The 18,606-nt window shown below is 41.9% G+C and overlaps 2 protein-coding genes across 4 annotated transcripts in view; both read left to right on the top strand.

Moving 5' to 3' along the window:
• Positions 1-2,416: 2,416 nt before the first annotated feature.
• On the top strand, positions 2,417-13,331 carry LOC135321667 (uncharacterized). Its single transcript, XM_064487387.1, has 2 exons — positions 2,417-2,649; positions 12,721-13,331. The coding sequence occupies exons 1-2, from the start codon at positions 2,613-2,615 to the stop codon at positions 13,329-13,331; spliced, it is 648 nt and encodes a 215-aa protein (XP_064343457.1). The 5' UTR covers positions 2,417-2,612.
• GNAI1 (G protein subunit alpha i1) overlaps positions 13,278-18,606 on the top strand; it is a 71,052-nt gene continuing 65,723 nt past the window's right edge. Inside the window, exon 1 of one of the 3 annotated variants that reach the window (XM_031454770.2) lies at positions 13,278-13,746. In XM_031454770.2, the coding sequence (XP_031310630.2) occupies positions 13,629-13,746 (118 nt within the window). In that variant the 5' untranslated portion in view covers positions 13,278-13,628. Of the gene's footprint in view, positions 13,747-14,223; positions 14,324-14,386; positions 14,549-18,606 lie in introns of those variants that run through there. The other 2 variants (XM_031454771.2, XM_064487640.1) reach the window with 2 other exon arrangements.

Genomic DNA, 18,606 nt, shown 5'->3' with positions numbered 1-18,606 from the left:
TTACAGATCCAGCCACCTAAAGACACTGATCTCTCATTTCCAACTACCGATTCACAGGGAATCTGGTTATGCTTGGATGGCGTGCCCGCCATGCCCCACATTGTGATGAATAATCAAGTACAAGACAAACAAGATGGCTGTTTGGTGAAAACTGCTGTTCTCCAATAGACTGGAAAGAGAGGACATTTTCCCTTCTGAGAAAAAGGGTTGGCAGACATAAACCCCTTAGGTATCTATTCCCTTAATTTTCCAAAGCACTTTCACATGTGAATGAGATGAATAAATGTATTCAGATAATATACAACAGCTAGAATTTCTCTGAGGTAAGAAACTATTTTTGTTGAGGAGAAAAAATACCTTAGCAAGCAATCGCTTTGAAGGAGATGTGAGATCTTGAGGGTATGGGTGCTTCTTCAGTCCCAGGAACAAAAGTGTGCTTGAGGGTGCTCTGTTCCAGAAAGTGAAAGGCATCGGATTTGGCTTCTAGGAGGACTGGGGAGGAAAAAGAAGAGGAGACGGGAGGCCAAGAGACCAAGAAATGCTGTGCATCAAAGCTGCATGGAATAAAGAACTTGTAAAAAATCTCTGTGGAGGAAGGATAAGCTTCAGCCCTAGCCTCCCCCAAAACATCCTTTAAGAAGAAAAGTAACCTAATCACCTAATGTGGTTTTTTTTTCAATCGAAGTATAGTTGACTTACCATGTTGTGTAACTTTCTGGTATACAGCATAGTGATTCAGTGATATGTATATGTACATATATATTCTTTTTCATTATAGGTTATTATAAGCTCTTGAATATAGTTCCCTGTATTGTACAGTAGGACCTTGTTGTTTATCCATTCTACATATAGCAATTTGTATCTGCTAATCCCAAACTCCCAGTTCATCTCTCTCTGCTCCCCTGTTGGTAACCATAAGTTTGTTTGTCTGTGAGTCTCTTTCTGTTTTGTAAATAAGTTCATTTTTTAGATTTCATATATAAGTGATATCATATGATATTCATCTTTCTCTGTCTGACTTCACTTAGTATGATAATCTCTAGGTCCATACACATTGCTGCAAATGGCATTTCATTCTTTTTTATGGCTGAGTAGTATTCCATTGTATAAATATACCACAACTTCTTTATCTAGTCATCTGTCAATGGACATTTAGGTTGCTTCCATGTCTTGACTGTTGTAAATAGTGCTGCTATAAACATTGGGGTGCGTGTATCTTTTTAAATTGGACTCTTCTTGGAATATATACCCAGGAGTGTGATTGCTGGATCATATGATAACTCTATTTTTAGTTTTTTAAGAAATCGCCATACTGTTTTCCATAGTGGCTACACCAACTTACATTTCCACTAAACAGTGCAGCAGGGTTCCCTTTTCTCCATAGCCCCTCCAACATTTATCATTTGTGGACTTTTTGATGATGGCCATTGTGACCTGTGTGAGGTGATACATCATTGTAGTTTAGATTTGCATTTCTCTGATAATTAGCAATATTGAGCATCTTATCAAATGTCTGTTTAGGTCTTCTGGCCATTTTTTGATTGGGTTATTTGTTTTTTTGTTATTGAGTTGTATGAGCTGTTTGTGTATTCTGGAAGTTAAGCCCTTGTCAGTCACATCGTTTGCAGATATTTTCTTCCATTTCATAGATTGTCTTTTCCTAATGTGGTTTTAATTGGTACTGTGTAATTTAGGTTATATGTTTGCTCTGTGCACATTATGTGAATGAGGTAAGTGTGTGTGTGTGTGTGTGTGTGTGTGTGTGTGTGTGTGTGTGTGTGTAAATTCTGTCTGGATGGAGTCAGTAAGGTAAGGAACAGAAGAAATGTGTGCAAAAGCAGAGGTAGAGGCAGAGCATACAACATCCAGGATCTCAAGGGCAGGGAGGCAGCAGCTGACGAAGGGTTATAAATGTATTATTTCCTATGCTCTTTCCAACAACTTAGCAAGTAATTAAAACAGATATCAGTACTGTTCGACAGATGAGGAAACTAAAAATCATTTACTCAGCATCTTACAGCAAATTAGTCTCAGAGCAGGACTAAAGCCTCTATGTCTCCTCACTCCTGGGCTCACATTATTGCACTGAATTTTTAAAATTTCCTTCAAATGTTATGATAGCAACAGAATAGGTGTAGTATACCATAGCAGCAAGAATCAAGAACACACTGCATTTCATGAAATGCTTTTAATGTTTTTTAATGCTTTTAGTGAACCACTAAGGATACCTCTTATTCATTCATCCACTCATCTGAAATATATTTGTTGAATTCCTGTTCTGTGACCCGCACCATTGTAGGTGATAGCCCTTTGCTTATGAATAAGAATAGTTTGACCAAAGTAATCTTAAAATTGTCAAAGAAAAAGACTGAATAGTAATTCTTATTTGTTTTTGTTCTTTGTTGTTGTTATTGTTTTGTTTGTGTTAGTCCTCTTTGAAACTGTAGTATCACACAAAGGCTGATCTGGCTTCAACAGCAGAACTGAAGAGTTAAGATTCCGAAACTAACCACGTCAACCCTCGTACGCTGCTGGCGAGACTGTAATGTAATGGTGCAGGCAGTTTGGGAAACAGCTTGGCAGATCCACAAAAAGTTAAACAGAGTTACCGTATGACTCAGCAATTCCACTCCAAGGTATATGCCCAAGGTAAATGAAAACATGTATTCAAACAAATACTTGTGTACAGATGTTTATATCAGCACTATTCACACTAGCCCCAAAGTGGAAGCAACCCAGATGTTTACCAACTGATAAGTGGAAGAACAAAATGTGGCATATCCATACAGTGGAGCAATGGTATCAGCAATAGAGAGAAATGAAGTCCTGTTATAGGCTGTAACATGGGTGGAACTTAAAAACATTATGCTAAATGAAGGAAGCCAGACACAAAAGACCACATATTGTATGATTCTGTGTATATGAAATGTCTAGAATAGGCAAATGCACAGAGTCAAAAAATTAGTAGTTGCCAAGGGCTGGAGTGGGTAGGGAATTGGGAATGACCGCTAAGGGGTATGAGGTTTCTATTTTGGAGTGGTAACGATGGCTCGGAATTAGTGGTGACAGCTGCAAAATCTTGTAAATATATTGAAAACCACTGAATTGAACACTTTAAAGTGGTGAATTTTATACATGAATTATATCCCAATTAAAAAAAAATAAAACTAACCATACCACATTTCTAGAATTCAGGATAATAAAATCATTCTCAAAATGAACACTGACTCCATGGCAATCACAGTACTTCCATTGCTACATCTTCCTTTTCAGTGTTTTCCCATGCTTTCCAAAACTTCCTCAGGCAACCACTTTATGTTAAAAAGGAGTCTTGATGATCTTAAAGAAGCTGAACTTCTAAGGAAGAGCCAATGCCTTTCTTTACCTTTCTCAGTTTTCTGGCTCTGTTTTGTGATTTTTAGCTACTGTTCTCAGAATAAACTTTCTGTTGTCAAAAAAGCAATTGCTAGTGACCCAACCTAATGTAGACCAGATGTCCACCTCTGCTTTGAGAATTTCAGAGGGTAAGTGTAAAGCTTTGTTAATTATTTTACATTGTACTTTCTAGGACCAAGAAATGCTTGGAAGGTGCTTTGTGGACAGAGCGTGCTTCCTCACCCAGGAGTTCCCAAAGAGAACTGTTTAGAAAAGGAATAGGAGTACTTTGTGAATCAAAGCAGTCTTCAGTCAGCAGCTGTGCAGCCCCAGGGGTCTAAAGCAGAGCTTTGGTGAAGGGATGAAGTTGAACATGGAGCTGAAGCTTTGAGGGCTAAGTCAATACATACTAAAATTGTGTGGCCCAACATACTCGGGCTTGCTTGTGAGAAACAGCAGACCCCAGGCCGGCCTTGAGCCCGTTTACCCTCCCAGAGCGCATCAGATGGGGGAGAGAAGCTCTGCAGAGGCCCCCACCCCGCAGAGACTAGAAGCAGGACAGGCCAGGGGAGTGTGGATTCCATGAGGAAATCAGTGTCCTGGAACCCAGGCCATGTCTACAGAGTTAACTGAGTTTATCTCCCTGGGTATGAGGGGCAGACGAACAGTCAGCTGGGAACAGAGGGAGTTGGGTAGACCAGGTCCAGGGAGGGGTGACCAAAGATTTTCTGCCAATACGTAAGATTTACCCCAGTCACTGTTCTCACAGAAGATTCAGGGTCTGATCCTTAGCATTTGGCTAATGGGCTTCCTATGCTGCATGCTACTGTGGTTGAGTATATGGAAAAATCTGGAAAATTTCGTGCCTTACAGCTCCTCAGTGTGATTTTATTACCATCTGATTACTCTGAATTCTTACAAAGAACTCCTTTCTTAATAACTGAATATAAAGCATATTTTTTTCCTTTTCAGTTCCTAATCCATACATAGTCTAATAAGGTGCTGATATTCAACAAATGCTGAACTCCTTACTACCGTGACTTGGAATAATACTGCCGCCGATACCTGTAATTAGCACAGGAAAGCACTCAGTGCCTCCCCAAATTCCTTTGGTCTGGCTCCTAATCCCAGTCCTGATCAACCTTTCTGTTGTAGCTCCTGCTGAGCTGAACAAGAGAAACCGACGTTTCATGGTTTAAAGAGAGAGCTACAGTGACAGAAAATTAGCTGAGCCAGCAGGCAGCAGCAACTGAGGGAGAGGTGTCAACATAGCTATTTTTCAATATAATGTAGTAAATAAACACACAGACTTTAATAAAGCCAGGTGGCTCTTTCCTTGAGAAGCTGGCCTGTGTTTCAAGTTTGGCCCAAGGTTTGCTTGATCCTTTTTTAGAACAGCATTTTGAAATCTTGGGAAGGTCAAATATGGGAGAAAAAAGACATGACCTCATTCTTAGGCTTATTCTCAAAAAGAGACGCAGGAAGTTTAAGAACCAGGAAAAGACAAGGCAGACAGGAGTCACAAAAATATATTCAAAATTTTAGCAGTGTTCCTCAAGGTACGAATAGACACTGTATCATGAATTTGACTACAGTGTCATTTCTCTTCTTGGGATCTTATCCAAACCCTTCATCTTTGCCCTCAAAGCCCTCACTTGTCCTCCCCATCTTAAACTTTTCTCTCTCTTCTTTTGTGTAAAATACTTAAATTGTTAGATCTGACAAAGAAAAAGCACTCTAACTATGAGCACATGATGTGCCAGGAACTGTGTTACACATGATGTTATTTAATCATCAAAACACATCTGCTGATAAATCCAGTTTTGAAGAAAAAACTGAGGCTTACAAATTCCAAGTTAAAATAAAGTTCAAATAGATTCTGACCACTTTAGCATGGTCTGCTCACCCCTAGAGCACCTGGCCCTACCTAGCTTGCAGTCCTCACTCTCTTCTTCCTCCCTCACTCATCGTCTCTATCATGCTTTCACCAAACTGACCTTCAGGTTCCTTGATTAGGCCAACCTCAGTTCTACCCTGGGGCCTTTGCACTTGTGTTTTGCAATAAGAGAGACTGGAATCCTCTTCCCCCAAATCTGGTGCCTTTTTATCTTCCAATTCTCAGTTCAAAAGTGTCACCTCCTTGCATTGATCTCCCTGAACACTCAGTTGAAAGGAGTTCTTCCCTCAGAGTCACTCCCTGTTGTGGCCATGACAGTGTTTCACTCAGATCACACTTTAGGGGAGCGTAGTTGGCTGACCACCTCCAGCTGCCCCATTTTTAGTTCCACTGCAGTGTTCACATCCGAGGCTGCCCAGAATCCGTCACTGAGCAAGCTGGGGTGCTAGACCCAGATTGTTTCTGCCCAAGGCTGGGCTCCTCTAATGAGCAGATTTACTTGGGGGTAGAGGAAGGGAGCCCCGCTGGCCCAGCCATGACTTTCTCAGAGTTGCGCCATAATCTGAGGTTCCTCCTACCCAATCCTCCTTTCCTTCTCTCCTTCCCCAGGTGTCAGAGCTGCATCCCATTTGAAGATTCTCCCCACCTCTCCCTGTACCCCTCTCTGCTTTGGCCTTCACAGGCACTTCCCCCAGTAAAGCTCTTGTATGTCTAATTCTTTCTTGGCATCTGCTTCTCAGAAGACCTGAACTGGTGTACTCTCATGTAAAACACTTTGTTTCGTTATCTTCATAGCACTTACAAATATTTTTAATTGTACCACTTACCTACTTATTTAGCATCTCTGTTTTACCACTGCCCCCACCCCAGTGTAATAGGTTTTATTCACCACCTTATTCCCAGTGCTAAGGCTCATGATAGGTCTTCAACTACTATTGTTGAGTAAATAGATTAGTGGCATGGAAGAATAGAGTTAAACTCTAAATCCAGCTCCTCCCCTTTATTCATTTACTATGGGTATTTTCTGTTCTAGCAATTGGAGATAAAACTGTAAACAAAAGAGACAAATTCTCTGCTCTTCTGAATTTATGTTCAAGTGAGAGAAGACAGACAATAAACAAATCACAGAACTATGTATGTGATGTGATAAGAGTTTTTTTTTTTTTTTGAGTTAAGGTGGATTTATTTAGAGAGATACATACTGCATAGAGTATAAGGCAAGAGAAAGGCAAGGAAAGAGGTGTGGGAATTGGGTGCTCAGATTAAAGTAAAAGTTGGTACACCATCCATAGACAGAGTGCGGGCCGTCTCCAAAGGGGAGAGAGTGAAAGGGGCCGGTAAGAGTTATAAAGAAATGGCAGTGTGTAGTGAGGGGATGAAGAGTGACAGGTGGTTGGTTAGGTAATGTGTCCCCCTGATAAGAAGGCATCTGAACTGAGATTGGAATGATGTAAGGGAGTGAGCCAAGCGGATACCTGACAGAAGTGTGTTCCAGGTTGGGGGGAGGGTGGCATAAGTACAAAGGCCCAGTGACAAGTGTGTTTGGCAAGTTCAAAGAACAGCCTGAAGCTCAGTAAGGCTGAACAGCAGAGAGCAAGGAGAGTGGTAGGAAGTAGTATGGAGGGTGAAAGAGGTGAATTTGATAAACCAGGTAAGTCCTTGTATGTTATCATAAGAACTCCAGGTGGGGCTTTTCTCTAAGTAAGATGAAAAGTGAATGGACAGTTCTAAATAAAGGAGTGACAGTTCTAAAAGGCTGACTCTGGCTGCGAGATAGAAAATAGAGGATAATGGTGGAGGCCAAGGGACCAGAAAGCAGGCTGTTGTGAGAGTCCATCAGTATCTCAAGCAAGGATAGATCAGTGGATGGTGGTATCTGGCCAAATGCTGGATATATGTGAAGGCAGAGGAAACAGGATTCCCTCAGGTGTTTGAGGGAAAGGGATGAATCACAGATGAGGCCAGGCTTGGGGCCTGAGCACATGGAAGGATGGAGTTGCTGATGATTGTGTTTTTCTCCAGTGAAGCTCAGTTGTAGAGACACAGACTGGCCAAGGGTTGATTTAACCAAATTTGAGGTTTTCTTGTTGAATGCAGTGGTGAGGGTGTTTTGATCCTGGTACAAGATGCATCAGTTGCCTAAAGAGAGAAATGATCACATGACAGGGCCTGAGGGACACGGGCAGGCATATGCTCCATGGATGGAAGGTCTCTGTGGGATTGAAGAATTGGGGGTGATGAGGTGTCAGGGGGTGATGAGGTGTCAGAGGACGTGAGATGGAAAAGTCAGAAGCAGAGGTCAGAATGTGGGACAGCCATGTTGTTTCCTTTGTATGGTAACAGTTTCCTTTTTGACCCCTGCATAATACTTGAGAAGAATCATGGCTTAAATGAAACAGCAGCAAATCCCAAACCCACCTCTCCATCTACCATCCCACACCACTCTTTGTGGTGAAAATTCAGGAAAACTTCCTCATTAACCTCTGCATTCTCAGCATTGACTCACTCCTTAACTGTACATGGTACGGCTTCCATTCACAGCAGTACATCAAAGTTCTTTGGTGTCTTTGCCAACATCTCCTGTTGAAATGATAGACTCATAAGAATTCAGAATTCCTGGGACCTTGCAGGTGATCTAATTCAACACACACACTTTTATAGATAGGGTTATTGCAGTTTATATAAGTTAAGGGACTTTCAAGGACAGATACACAGTTGAAAATAGAGCTTTAGATTGTTCCAAGGTTATATGATTACCTGCATAGAGCTTCTTCTACCATAATACTGTTGCCAATTCCTTTTTTTCTATACTTGTCCCCTGGGGTGTTTTTTTTTTTTTTTTTGATGCATTTGAGAATATATTAACCTTTTTCTTTTTTTTTCCTTAAACGTCTCTCCTTTACTTACATACTGTTGTATTTGTCAATTCTCCTTGCCCTCATGGACAGTGACTTCCAAGACTTACTTGCTTCACCAGGAAATTAAGCATCCTAAAAGTGTTCCACGATATTTCTGAGATTCTACCAAAGTAGCATCATATTCATATGTGCTCACAAACCAGACTGTTGGTTGAAGTCACTCCCTAATATCTTCATGTTTTTTCAGTTCCCTTTTTGCCGTGTCCGCTGTCTGTGAAGCTACTTGAGGGAAGCTGAGTATTTCCAGGGGTGCTATGCCATCAGGAGCATGTGATGTCCATACTCAAACCACTGTGTCTGTATGCTTTCAGTCCGTCTGTGCACTGGTACCTGAGTGGTGGTATGTTCCATGCAGAAACAATGGTCTCCACATTATCTCTGCCCCACAGTGTTGTAACCTGTGCACCCAAAGAATGCTGCTCATTGTATGAAGTCTTTCACTAATAATTTAATGAGCTTTTGTATTTCAACCTTTGCCCAGAATCTCACAACATCCCTAATAAAAATGGTTTTGGTTTGGGGCCTTCATATGTCTCACCATAGACGGGTGCAGATGTCATCCTAGCCCCTCTCTTCTTATTACTTCTAGTCTCTCCCCAAACCAAACTCTGTCCTTATTTACAGGGCAAAACACTCAGTGGAGACAGTGGAGACAATGGAGAAAAGTCCACATCCCTTGTCTGCTCCCAGCTTAGCCAGATAAACATACACACTGACCTTAAGGGGTGTGTGTGTGTGTGTGTGTGTGTGTGTGTGTGTGTGTGTGTGTCCTGAATCCTCTTCTTCCCTGGTTCCTCCTTATCGCCACACTAATCCAGCAACACACCCAGCCAACATATCTCAGGTACTCTCCTTTGCCATTTTTGCTTGTGTATCTGATGGCAGGATGGGTAGGAAGAGGGTTGGATGCCTGAAGAAGTTTCTGGATTTTAATCTCAGTTTTGATGCTAATCCCATTTGACTTCTGAATGCTATAGAATGTCAAGGTTGGAAGGGATCCCAAAAGTTCTTCTGTCTCTAGATCCTTCCCAATACGCGATCATCCAGTCTAGATTTTTACATCTCAGTCAAGAATAAGTGAGTTTCTGAGTTTCCTTTGGGGGACATTGTATACTCTTTTTCTTTATGTCAAGGTAAAATTTGTTTGCTATAGTTTTCTTCCATAGTCGTTAAATCCACCACCTTGAATCCAGACAGATGATGTTTTTTTCTCTGATTTTTCGTATTTCTTCAGTCATCTGTAAATAACTATTATGTTACTTCGTATCTTCCCACTCTTGTATTAAGTATCCCTAGTTTCTTCAGTTATTCCTTATGACACAGTTTGGAGTTACTTTAAGACCTAGATGATTTCAGCTAAATGTGTCTCAAACTGTCTTTTTATTTTTCCTTTGGTGCATATATATGTATATAGTCCATTTACAATGTTGTGTCAATTTCTGGTGTACAGCATAATGCTTCAGTCATACATGGACATACATATATTCATTTTCATATTCTTTTCACCATAAGTTACTACAAGATATTGCATATGGTTCCCTGTGCTATACAATATGAACCTGTTGTGTATCTATTCTCTATATAACAATTAGTATCTGCAAATCTCGATCTCCCAATTTATCCCTTCCCACCCACGTCTGCCCCTGGCAGCCACAAGTTTGTTCTCTATGTCTGAGAGTCTGTTTCTATTTTGCAAATAAGTCCGTTTGTCTTTTTTTTTTTTTTTTTAGATTCCACATATAAGTGATATCACATGGTATTTTTCTTTCTTTTTCTGGCTTATTTCACTTAGAATGACAATCTCCAGGGCCCTTCATGTTGCTGCAAATGGCATTATTTTATTCTTTTTTATGGCTGAATAGTATTCCGTTATATAAATACACCACAACTTCTTTATCCAGTCATCTGTTGATGCACATTTAGGCTGTTTCCATGTCTTGGCTATTGTAAATAGTGCTGCTATGAACATTAGGGTACAAATTGCTTTTTAACATGTGTCTCTAACTCTCTTAACGTATGATGCTCAGTAATATTCAGCAATAAAAAGAAATGAAGTATGATAGATGCTACAACATGGATGAACCTTGAAAACTTTATGCTAAGTTAAAGAAGGCTGTGAGAAAAGACCACATGCAATATGGTTCCATTTATATAAAATGTCCGGAATGGGAAAATCTATAGAGATACAAAGTAGATTATTGGTTGCCTAGGACTTGGTATATTGGGTAGGGTGGAAATATTGGGGCATAAGGATATGGGGTTTCTTTTTGGGTGATGAAAATGTTCTAGAATTGGTGTTGTGATGGTTATAGAACCCTGTGAATATAACTAGAAGCCATTGAATTGTATACTTTTAATGGATAAATTATATGGTATGTGAATTATATCTCAATATAGTCACTTAAAACATTATGTCCAGAAGGAAAAACAGAACTCTGAAGTAGATTGCTTTAACCTCTGCATTTCAGTTTCACTCTCTGTAAAATAGATGAATTAATATTGTCTGCTCCATCTGCTTGACAAGGTTGTTGAATCACATTTTCAACACCATAATTATGTAAATTATTAATTTTAATGATTTTTACTACCTCATATCTGGATTATTGACATAATCCACTTGCTGATAACCCCCATTTGGTAAGAGCTTTTTTTTAAAACAAAACACCTATTACCCAACTCAAGAGACTGTAAGGAACATCTAGTCCCCATTGTATAAAGTCTAACTCTTCACCTTAACATTTAAAACTCTCTTCCAACTTTGTGCCACACTTCCTATCATTCTTCACAGCCAAACTACATTTCAATTATAAAACAATTGTTATTTCTATCATGTACTTTGCATTTTAATCCTTTTAGCTGGTTATTCATCTCAAACAAAATATGTCCTGTTATGAACTGAATGCTTGTGGTCCCCCCCCCCCAAATTCGTATGTTGAAATCCTAACCCCACTATGATGGAATTTGGAGGTGGGGCCTTTGGGAAGTTTGAATGAGGTTTAATTAGGTTTGGATGAGGTTATAAGGGTGGGCCCCATGATGGGATTAGTGTCCTTATAAGAAGAGGAAGAGAGATTAGAGCCCTTTCTCTCCACATGTGAGAGCTCAGTGACAAGGTATCCATCTGCAAGCCAGGAAGAGAGTCCTCAGGGGGAACTAAATTGGCTGGTACTTTGGTCTTGGACTTCCCAGCCTCCAGAACTGTGAGAGATAAATTCCTGTTGTTTAAGTCACCCAGCCTATTATATTTTGTTATGGCAGCCTGAGTTGACCAACAAAAGCCCCTCGAAACTCCCCATCAACCCCCCAGTCATGGCTTCCTTCAAAAGGTTTTTCAAAACTTTCTCCTCTTGGAATTCCCTCTCATACTGATCACTCCATTACTCTGCATCCTCTCAGATGTTTAGTTTCATAATAAAGCTAATTTTCAGTTCTTATCCATCCATATATTTTAACTCCTCACTAGACAAGTTTCTGAAATGAGGGGGGTAATGTGTATCATTGTTACACCTTCTTTTCTTCAAAATACCATTTTTTTTTTTGTCATTTCCACTAGTTCTCAGTCATGATTACTTCCTCTTTTCTTGCAATTACTTCCCCACACTCTATATGGCTGGGAGCTTAAAGGAAAGACAATAACAGATAATCCAAAATGGTAATACACAAACACTATGTTGCAAGCTCACTCTGTCAAGTCCAATAACAGAGTTTCTGATGAACATCAGCATTTAGACTGCCAAGAAATACAAAGAGGCTAGAAGGTGATTTAGTACAACTTAAGGCTTGTTCCTTTTCGTTGTTATATTACAAAAGGCCATAGGAAAAGTTGAGGCAGTTCTTGAAATTGCATCTCTTGAGCTCAGCAGGTTTGACTCCTGCAGGAGAACAGGAAAGGGCATGTCGCATTAGGAGGAAACTGGCACCCTCTGCTAGCCTACAGGCTTTGCTTAGAAGATCCACTCTAAAGCACTTCTTCCTGTAGTATCAGCTCAGCTTTACCTTTTTTGAAAACTCAAGCCCAGTTTTTAGAATTTTTTTTTTTTTAGGAAGACTTCTAGATGGAAATCAAAGAGCCATTTCCTAATTTGTTAACGCATCAAAGATGTTTTTCTTTGCCACCAATCCCATCCTCTAACCAATCAACATCTCCTGCGATGTCTGTAAGGGAAAGGTGTAGTAGTGCAAGTGACAGGGAGAGACCACATCTTAAACCTTCGCTTGTTCTTTGCGCGGTGGCTTCAGGAGCTATTTTCTCCCCCAGACCAGGTACAGCTGGGAGGAGGTGGATCCGCCATAATGTGGATCAACTGCATGTCAGTTAAAGCCAAGGCCTGCAAGAAGGAATGACATGCCCTGTGGCTTATGGTTTACGAACATGGTCATAAATCTTGGTTCAGAACTTGGCTTAAAAGCTTAGATGACTCTCCAGAGGAGGTCGGTTATGTCGTGGAGCAGAATGTTTGTGTGGGTATGTTTTATTGGTCTTGTCATTTAAAAGTATACTCTGTGATTCTTTGTTTTACATTTTCTCAGGTTTGGGGAAATCCTTCAAAATGTTCCCTCCTTGTCAAAAGGACCGTGAGAATGGATGGAAGGAGGGAGGAGAGAAGGAAAGAAAAAAACGGAAGAAAGTTGATCTGCTCTCCACCCCAGGCTTTTCTGTTCCGAGCTGTCCCTACCTCTGCCTTCGCCGCGGCTCCTTTCGCTCCCCAGCTCCCTCTATTTCCCACAGCCCTGAAGACCGGCCGACAGGGGTTTACGTTTCGAAAGCCCCTGCGCGGCTGCCGGAGCTGGGCATGCTCAAACGCCCAGGACTGGCTTTTTTCGGTTTCCAACTTTGGCAGCTCTCCCACCCGCACCCCGAAGGGGCAGGTCCGCACACATCCCAGGGTGTGAGTAAACGGGAAGAAATTATCACACGCCCGCGGAGGAAGCGAGGTAGGGGAGATCGCCGGTCAGCTCGAGGTTCCGGGAGCGCGCCCCACCGGCGCGCGCGGGGGTGGCCGGTCTTCGGGGGCTGCGCGGCTCCGGGGTCCGCGGCTGCGCGGGCGCGCGCTCTGGGAGTGGTCGCCGGGTGGCGGGAGGGGCGGGCAGGGGCGGGGCCGCGGCGGCGCGCGGACGCTGAGCTCCGCCGGGCTTCTTGAGGCTGCAGCGCGGCCACCGGCAGGAGGGCGGCGGGCGCTGTACCCAAGGCTCGGAACCCAGACTTTGGGGTTGCTGAGGGAGGCGAGGAACGGAACCCGGCAGCTGGGAAGAGCCGCGCGGTGCTGCTCGCTCTGTTGGAGACATCGCTTTCGTCGCTCCGGCTTGGAAGTGGGTGGGGGTGGTGTGGCTGGCGTCGGGAGGAATTCGAACGCCCGCATCCAGATAGAATTCACCTGTGTTTCGAGGCGGCGCGTCGGACTTGAAGGGAGCGGCGGCCGGCTCTCTCTCCTGGCACAATGGGCTGTACGCTGAGCGCTGAGGACAAGGCGGCGGTGGAGCGGAGTAAGATGATCGACCGGAACCTCCGCGAGGATGGCGAGAAGGCGGCGCGCGAGGTCAAGCTGCTCCTTCTTGGTAAGGGCTGCCGGGCCGGACGCCGGGCCAGGGGGCGGGCGGGGGCGCCCCGGGGCCAGGGGCCTTGGGGGTCGGGCGGGTGTGCCGGGCGCGTGTGCCGGGCGCGACACGGCGGCCGCTGCGGGCTCCTCGGCGTTGGGAAACCTGGAGAGAACGTGTCAGAGCGTCCGAGGGCGCATCTTGTAGCGCGGGAGGATGGTTTGGGAGCGCGAGCTGGTGCGGCGCCGCGCCGAGGCGGGTACCCCTCTCCCCGGTGCCTTCCTCCCTCCTCGCTGGCGGGCGGGGGACTCGCCCGCGATGGGGCAGGAGCCTCCCTTCACTCGCGTGCCTTCGTGTGGATCGCGCGAGGAGCCGAGGATCGCGAGTAACGTCTTTCTTTGAAGTTACCTCAGCTTTACAAAGATGAAAGGGCATTAACGACAAGAAAATAAAAGCACCGCCCCCCCACTAGGTGTCGTATCGAGGTTGTGGTTTTTTCCATGTCAGTAGTGCCACGTTTTGTGAAATCAGTGCGCCTTTTGTGGGGCCTCCGTGGGGCTGAAATGTGTCTTCCTTGTGAACTTCCTGTGGCGACTCAGTAAGTGTTAAAGGAGCACTGATTATAGTTACCTTGCGTGAGGAAGTAGGCTGTGCTGGATACTTGATTATACTGTGAGGACCTGGAAGCCACCGAAGTTTGGTAAAATTGGCTTCAGTAAGATACTCGAGCGGTGAAAACCGATGTGAAAAGTGCGAATGGGTAACACCGGACAACTGGGTTCTCTCTCAGCTGCCACAGTTTCTGATGAATGAGATTTGCCAGGTACACCCAAGGCTTTTATTTGTTCTTAGTGTTCTTCAGATGAAACGCTATGTGGAGGTCTTTTCCGGTTGTTTGAAGGGAGGGAACGTGAAAAAAGTAAGAATGATTGAGATACCTTAGGAAAATATTCACAGTTTAAGATGTATCTACATTCGTAGATGTATGAGTTAGGGCTTTCTTTTGTTTGCTCCCCCTTCTCCAGGTAGTTAAGTAGGTGAAAGATTTCTCGGAATCTTCATTTGCACTCCCAGTGATTGCTTTTATTTTTATAACAGAATAAAAGAGAAATACTATTGCACGAACCTGTTTTCAGTAAGCTTCTGTTTCATTGGCTTAATGACTGCAGGAAAAATGGTGGGTTTTTTTCTCCATTACTAGTAGGTTTAGAAGCAGCAAACTTGGGATGACTAAAAGTATTAATGATCTGAGTCATTCTGCAAGCAAACTGTGAAATAACTTTGCATTTTAAAGACCTGGTGGCTTTCTTCACCCCCCACCCCCACCCCCAGCATAAATCTTCCTCATTTAATACTGTTTACTTAAGTTTTTACGTTAATAAGAAATACTGTCATTTGAGGAGGTCGGTGTATTTTTAGTGTATTAAGCACAGAAGAGACACACCTTGATATGAAAACATGTAGATGTTCCTCTTTCGAATCGAATGTGCTTGAGATAAAAATGGAAAGAAAAAAAAAGGATTAAAAAGTTATTTTCCTACAATTTCTGCACTCCTGCTCTGGCATATTATTTCAGTGTGTTGGGTGACTCTCAGTTTGAGCCAGCCATCCACCATGTTTAAAGCAATTGAAAAATGAGTCCTTTGGTGTTTTGTGCTTTAAATAGATATGTTAGAGAGATGGGAGTGGCATAAAGGTCCAAGGAATTGGATTTTGCTTATATTCAGAAGAGATCAGTATTTCTTAACCTTAACACTTCAGGCATTTTGAATGGGATAATTCTTTGCTGTGCAGGCAATCCAGTGCATTGTAGGACGTTTAGCAGAATCTCTGGCCTTCACCTTTTAGATGCCAGTTGGCAGTCCCCTCCACCTGTGACCCTAGAAAATGTTTCCAGATAACCCCCAAAAATGACCACTAGGAGCAAAATTTAATCTTGGCCAAGATTCACTGTTCTAGACTAACAAGTATAGTTGAATGTCTAACATAGAACCAAAAGTTGTATCTCTACAGCCAACTGTAGTGAGAGTCAAGATAAAGGTGTAGCACAGTCGTGATTTTTAGAAGTAGGGAATTTTTGTTTCTCCACACCAGTAACATTAGAAAGCTTTCAAAATGATTTTTTTTTTTTTAATCTTTGGATAACTGAATTCCTTCAAGTCTCTTCTAGCTTTAGCCCTCTGCTTTTCCCTACATCTTTTCTCTGTAAAAATCCTGTCACATCCCTGTCTTATTGGCCCAACACTCTTCTCTCCCTCCCAGTCCTCTTCCCCTTCTTGCCCCTCCCTCTCCCCTTCTCCTCCTCCTTATCTGTCTTACTCTCTTTCTGCTCTACCCTTTTGCCCAGAGTTCCAACACTCTACTTTCCATAAATAGAATGCTGGCTTATTTCACAAATCTTAATTCTTGGAATGTTTGAAAACATTTTTCCCCCCTAATTTGACTTTAGCAGTGAAGTGTTAACCTTTGGTTGTTTTTTGGATGTTTAAAGTTGTATGTGTAAGCAGGTCAGTAAAATCATTCCATATAAAACTCGGCAACTGAATCAACTAGAAATATAAAATGTTCTGTAGGTAACTTACCAATGTCAGTTTTCTTTACATCAGGTCTCCTTCCTCTTAAGTCATTTTGTTTTTCTCATCAAATGATTTTTTTTTCATTTAAGGCTTAAAGCCTCTAAACTACATTTAAGACAGCATATTAAATAGTTCATTATATTTCATTTTTTCTTAAGGCATGTATTGTCTTTTTAGACACCTGGGTTGAGAAATTCAGATATGAGACAAATGTTATTAGTAAGAAGATTTAGGTACTGGATGTCTGTTATATATATGTGTATCTTTTAAATCAGAAGTACTTCATTATCCTTATTAGGAGCAGTGAATTAGGCCTTTAAAAAAAAAAGGACCTAGTCTAATCACTGACCTAAAGGAAATTAGGTCAGGGTTTGGGTGGTTCAAGCCTTTTAGATTTAGCTTTCAGGCTTTAGTATTAGAATATAATCCTAAATAAAGAAACATTTTAATAATGGAAGTTCTCTCTCCAGTATATATGGCTAATTGTCTCAGGGGAAATCATCATTATTGTTATGTCTTTGAGGATATTACAACTTGTCCTTTTAAGGGTATACCATTAGGCCTAGACTGTTGTTTCAGTGAGACTATGCTGTGCATATAGGTACTTATTAAATATTTTATGATAATTTTCAAAGACATGTGGGGTTAGATTCTATCTAAGTAAAATTTTCATGAATTAATTGTTCATAAGTCATTTCAGTGTGAAGCTTTGAGCTTGGTACTCTCCTTCATTCCACCTCATTTTCCTTCCCTCCACTCATTCCCACAAACAAATAAAAATCCACACCTTTTATCTCCTTTAACTCGGTTCAAATATTACAAGTTGGTTGAAAATGAGGTGAGGGACTTGATCTCTTGTGCTTGGTGAATATTTTTCCATTACTGCCACCCACCAGCTACTTGAGAAACTACACCATTAATCTTTTTTTTGCTCCCTTTAAACTTGCCCTATGACTCCCCTAGTTGAGAAATTCTGGCATTGTGGGACTTCTGATTTTGCATTGCTGTAGCTGTTTCCTTAAATTGGCTTGGGATCTTAGGTGTCAGAAAGCCCCTTTCCTTAAGTGAGTGAATGGACCTGGTGTTTCAGCAGGTAATATGCCTCTCTCTCCCTCATCTGCCTTGTGTTAGCAGTTACTCTGATAGAAGCCACAGGTGGTGTTCACATATGTTTTGAAAGTGTTGACTTTTCTGTATCCTCTGTTCTTCACTCTCACTTTTACAGTTCACATTCTCCTCTGCCCCTGGCAGCCTAATTCCAGTGGACTCCCCTGCTTCTGGTCTTTGCCTCTAGCCTGTTCTTCCTGCTGTAGGTATCATGCTAATTTCTTGCTCAGAAAACCATTCTTGATTTCTCCGTTGCCTGCAGAATAGAAACTTTCTTCTGGACCTGGCTTCCCTCTGTCCTTATCCTCTTTTCCTCAGGGCACTGTTCTCCTCCAAGCAGGAACAGTTGGCACACAGCAGAGCGTATTTGCACTGTGGTTTCTGGTGTTACTTAGCTTTATGCCCTCCTTCCCCGACTAGTGTGAGCACTTCAGGGGCAGGATCTCCCTGAGTCATCCGTTTCCCTAACAACCCTTATACTTTGTCATGTGCATATTAAGTTCTTAATTATGTTAAGTGAATATCTTGCATAGGATAAGGACTTACCTAGAATATAAACCTTATACTTTACCATTTTCAGTATTGATGGGAATAAATAACTACCAGCCAAACCGTGCAAACAATGAGGAAGTGACAACCAAAATAAGCTCATGGTAACTAAAAGTAACTTGTTTGGTTTAAGCAATTTTTTTTTATATTTATCAGAACTTGAAAAGGCAGTCATTATTTGATAAGTTAGATAAACTTGAGAAAATGACAGAGGATATTCACTGGAGAAGGGTCTGCTATGTTGTTACAGCTTTGTAGTGTTTTTCCTTAAAAGAATTTTTTTTGGTAAGGATAGATCTCTTTTTTTTAATCTTTACTTTTGGCCTTTTAGCTATAAATAAAGAGCAGGAGTCTTGTTAATTTATCAATGACAGGATCTAGTGGGAGGTATTATTTAAACCTGAAAAAGATTTCTGTAATTTTTAAGACAACAGTTGAGTATCCAAACAGTCTTAATTTTTATTTTGTTATGCGTTTCTCTCTGCCATGAGAAATTCAAGATACCACAGGTTCACATGGGAAGACCTGAATGTATTTGTCACATTTCTAGGTTACATATTTCTTGGTTACCTGTTCTGGCATGCAGTTACCCAGTGTGTGACTTCCCAGAGTGTGACGTTGGTGAAGCTCGGATCCCAGATGTCATTTG

This window comes from Camelus dromedarius, chromosome 7 (genome assembly GCF_036321535.1).
Source record: "Camelus dromedarius isolate mCamDro1 chromosome 7, mCamDro1.pat, whole genome shotgun sequence".
NCBI classification, from domain to species: Eukaryota; Metazoa; Chordata; class Mammalia; order Artiodactyla; family Camelidae; genus Camelus; species Camelus dromedarius.
This window is presented reverse-complemented; position numbering and strand designations above follow the sequence as displayed.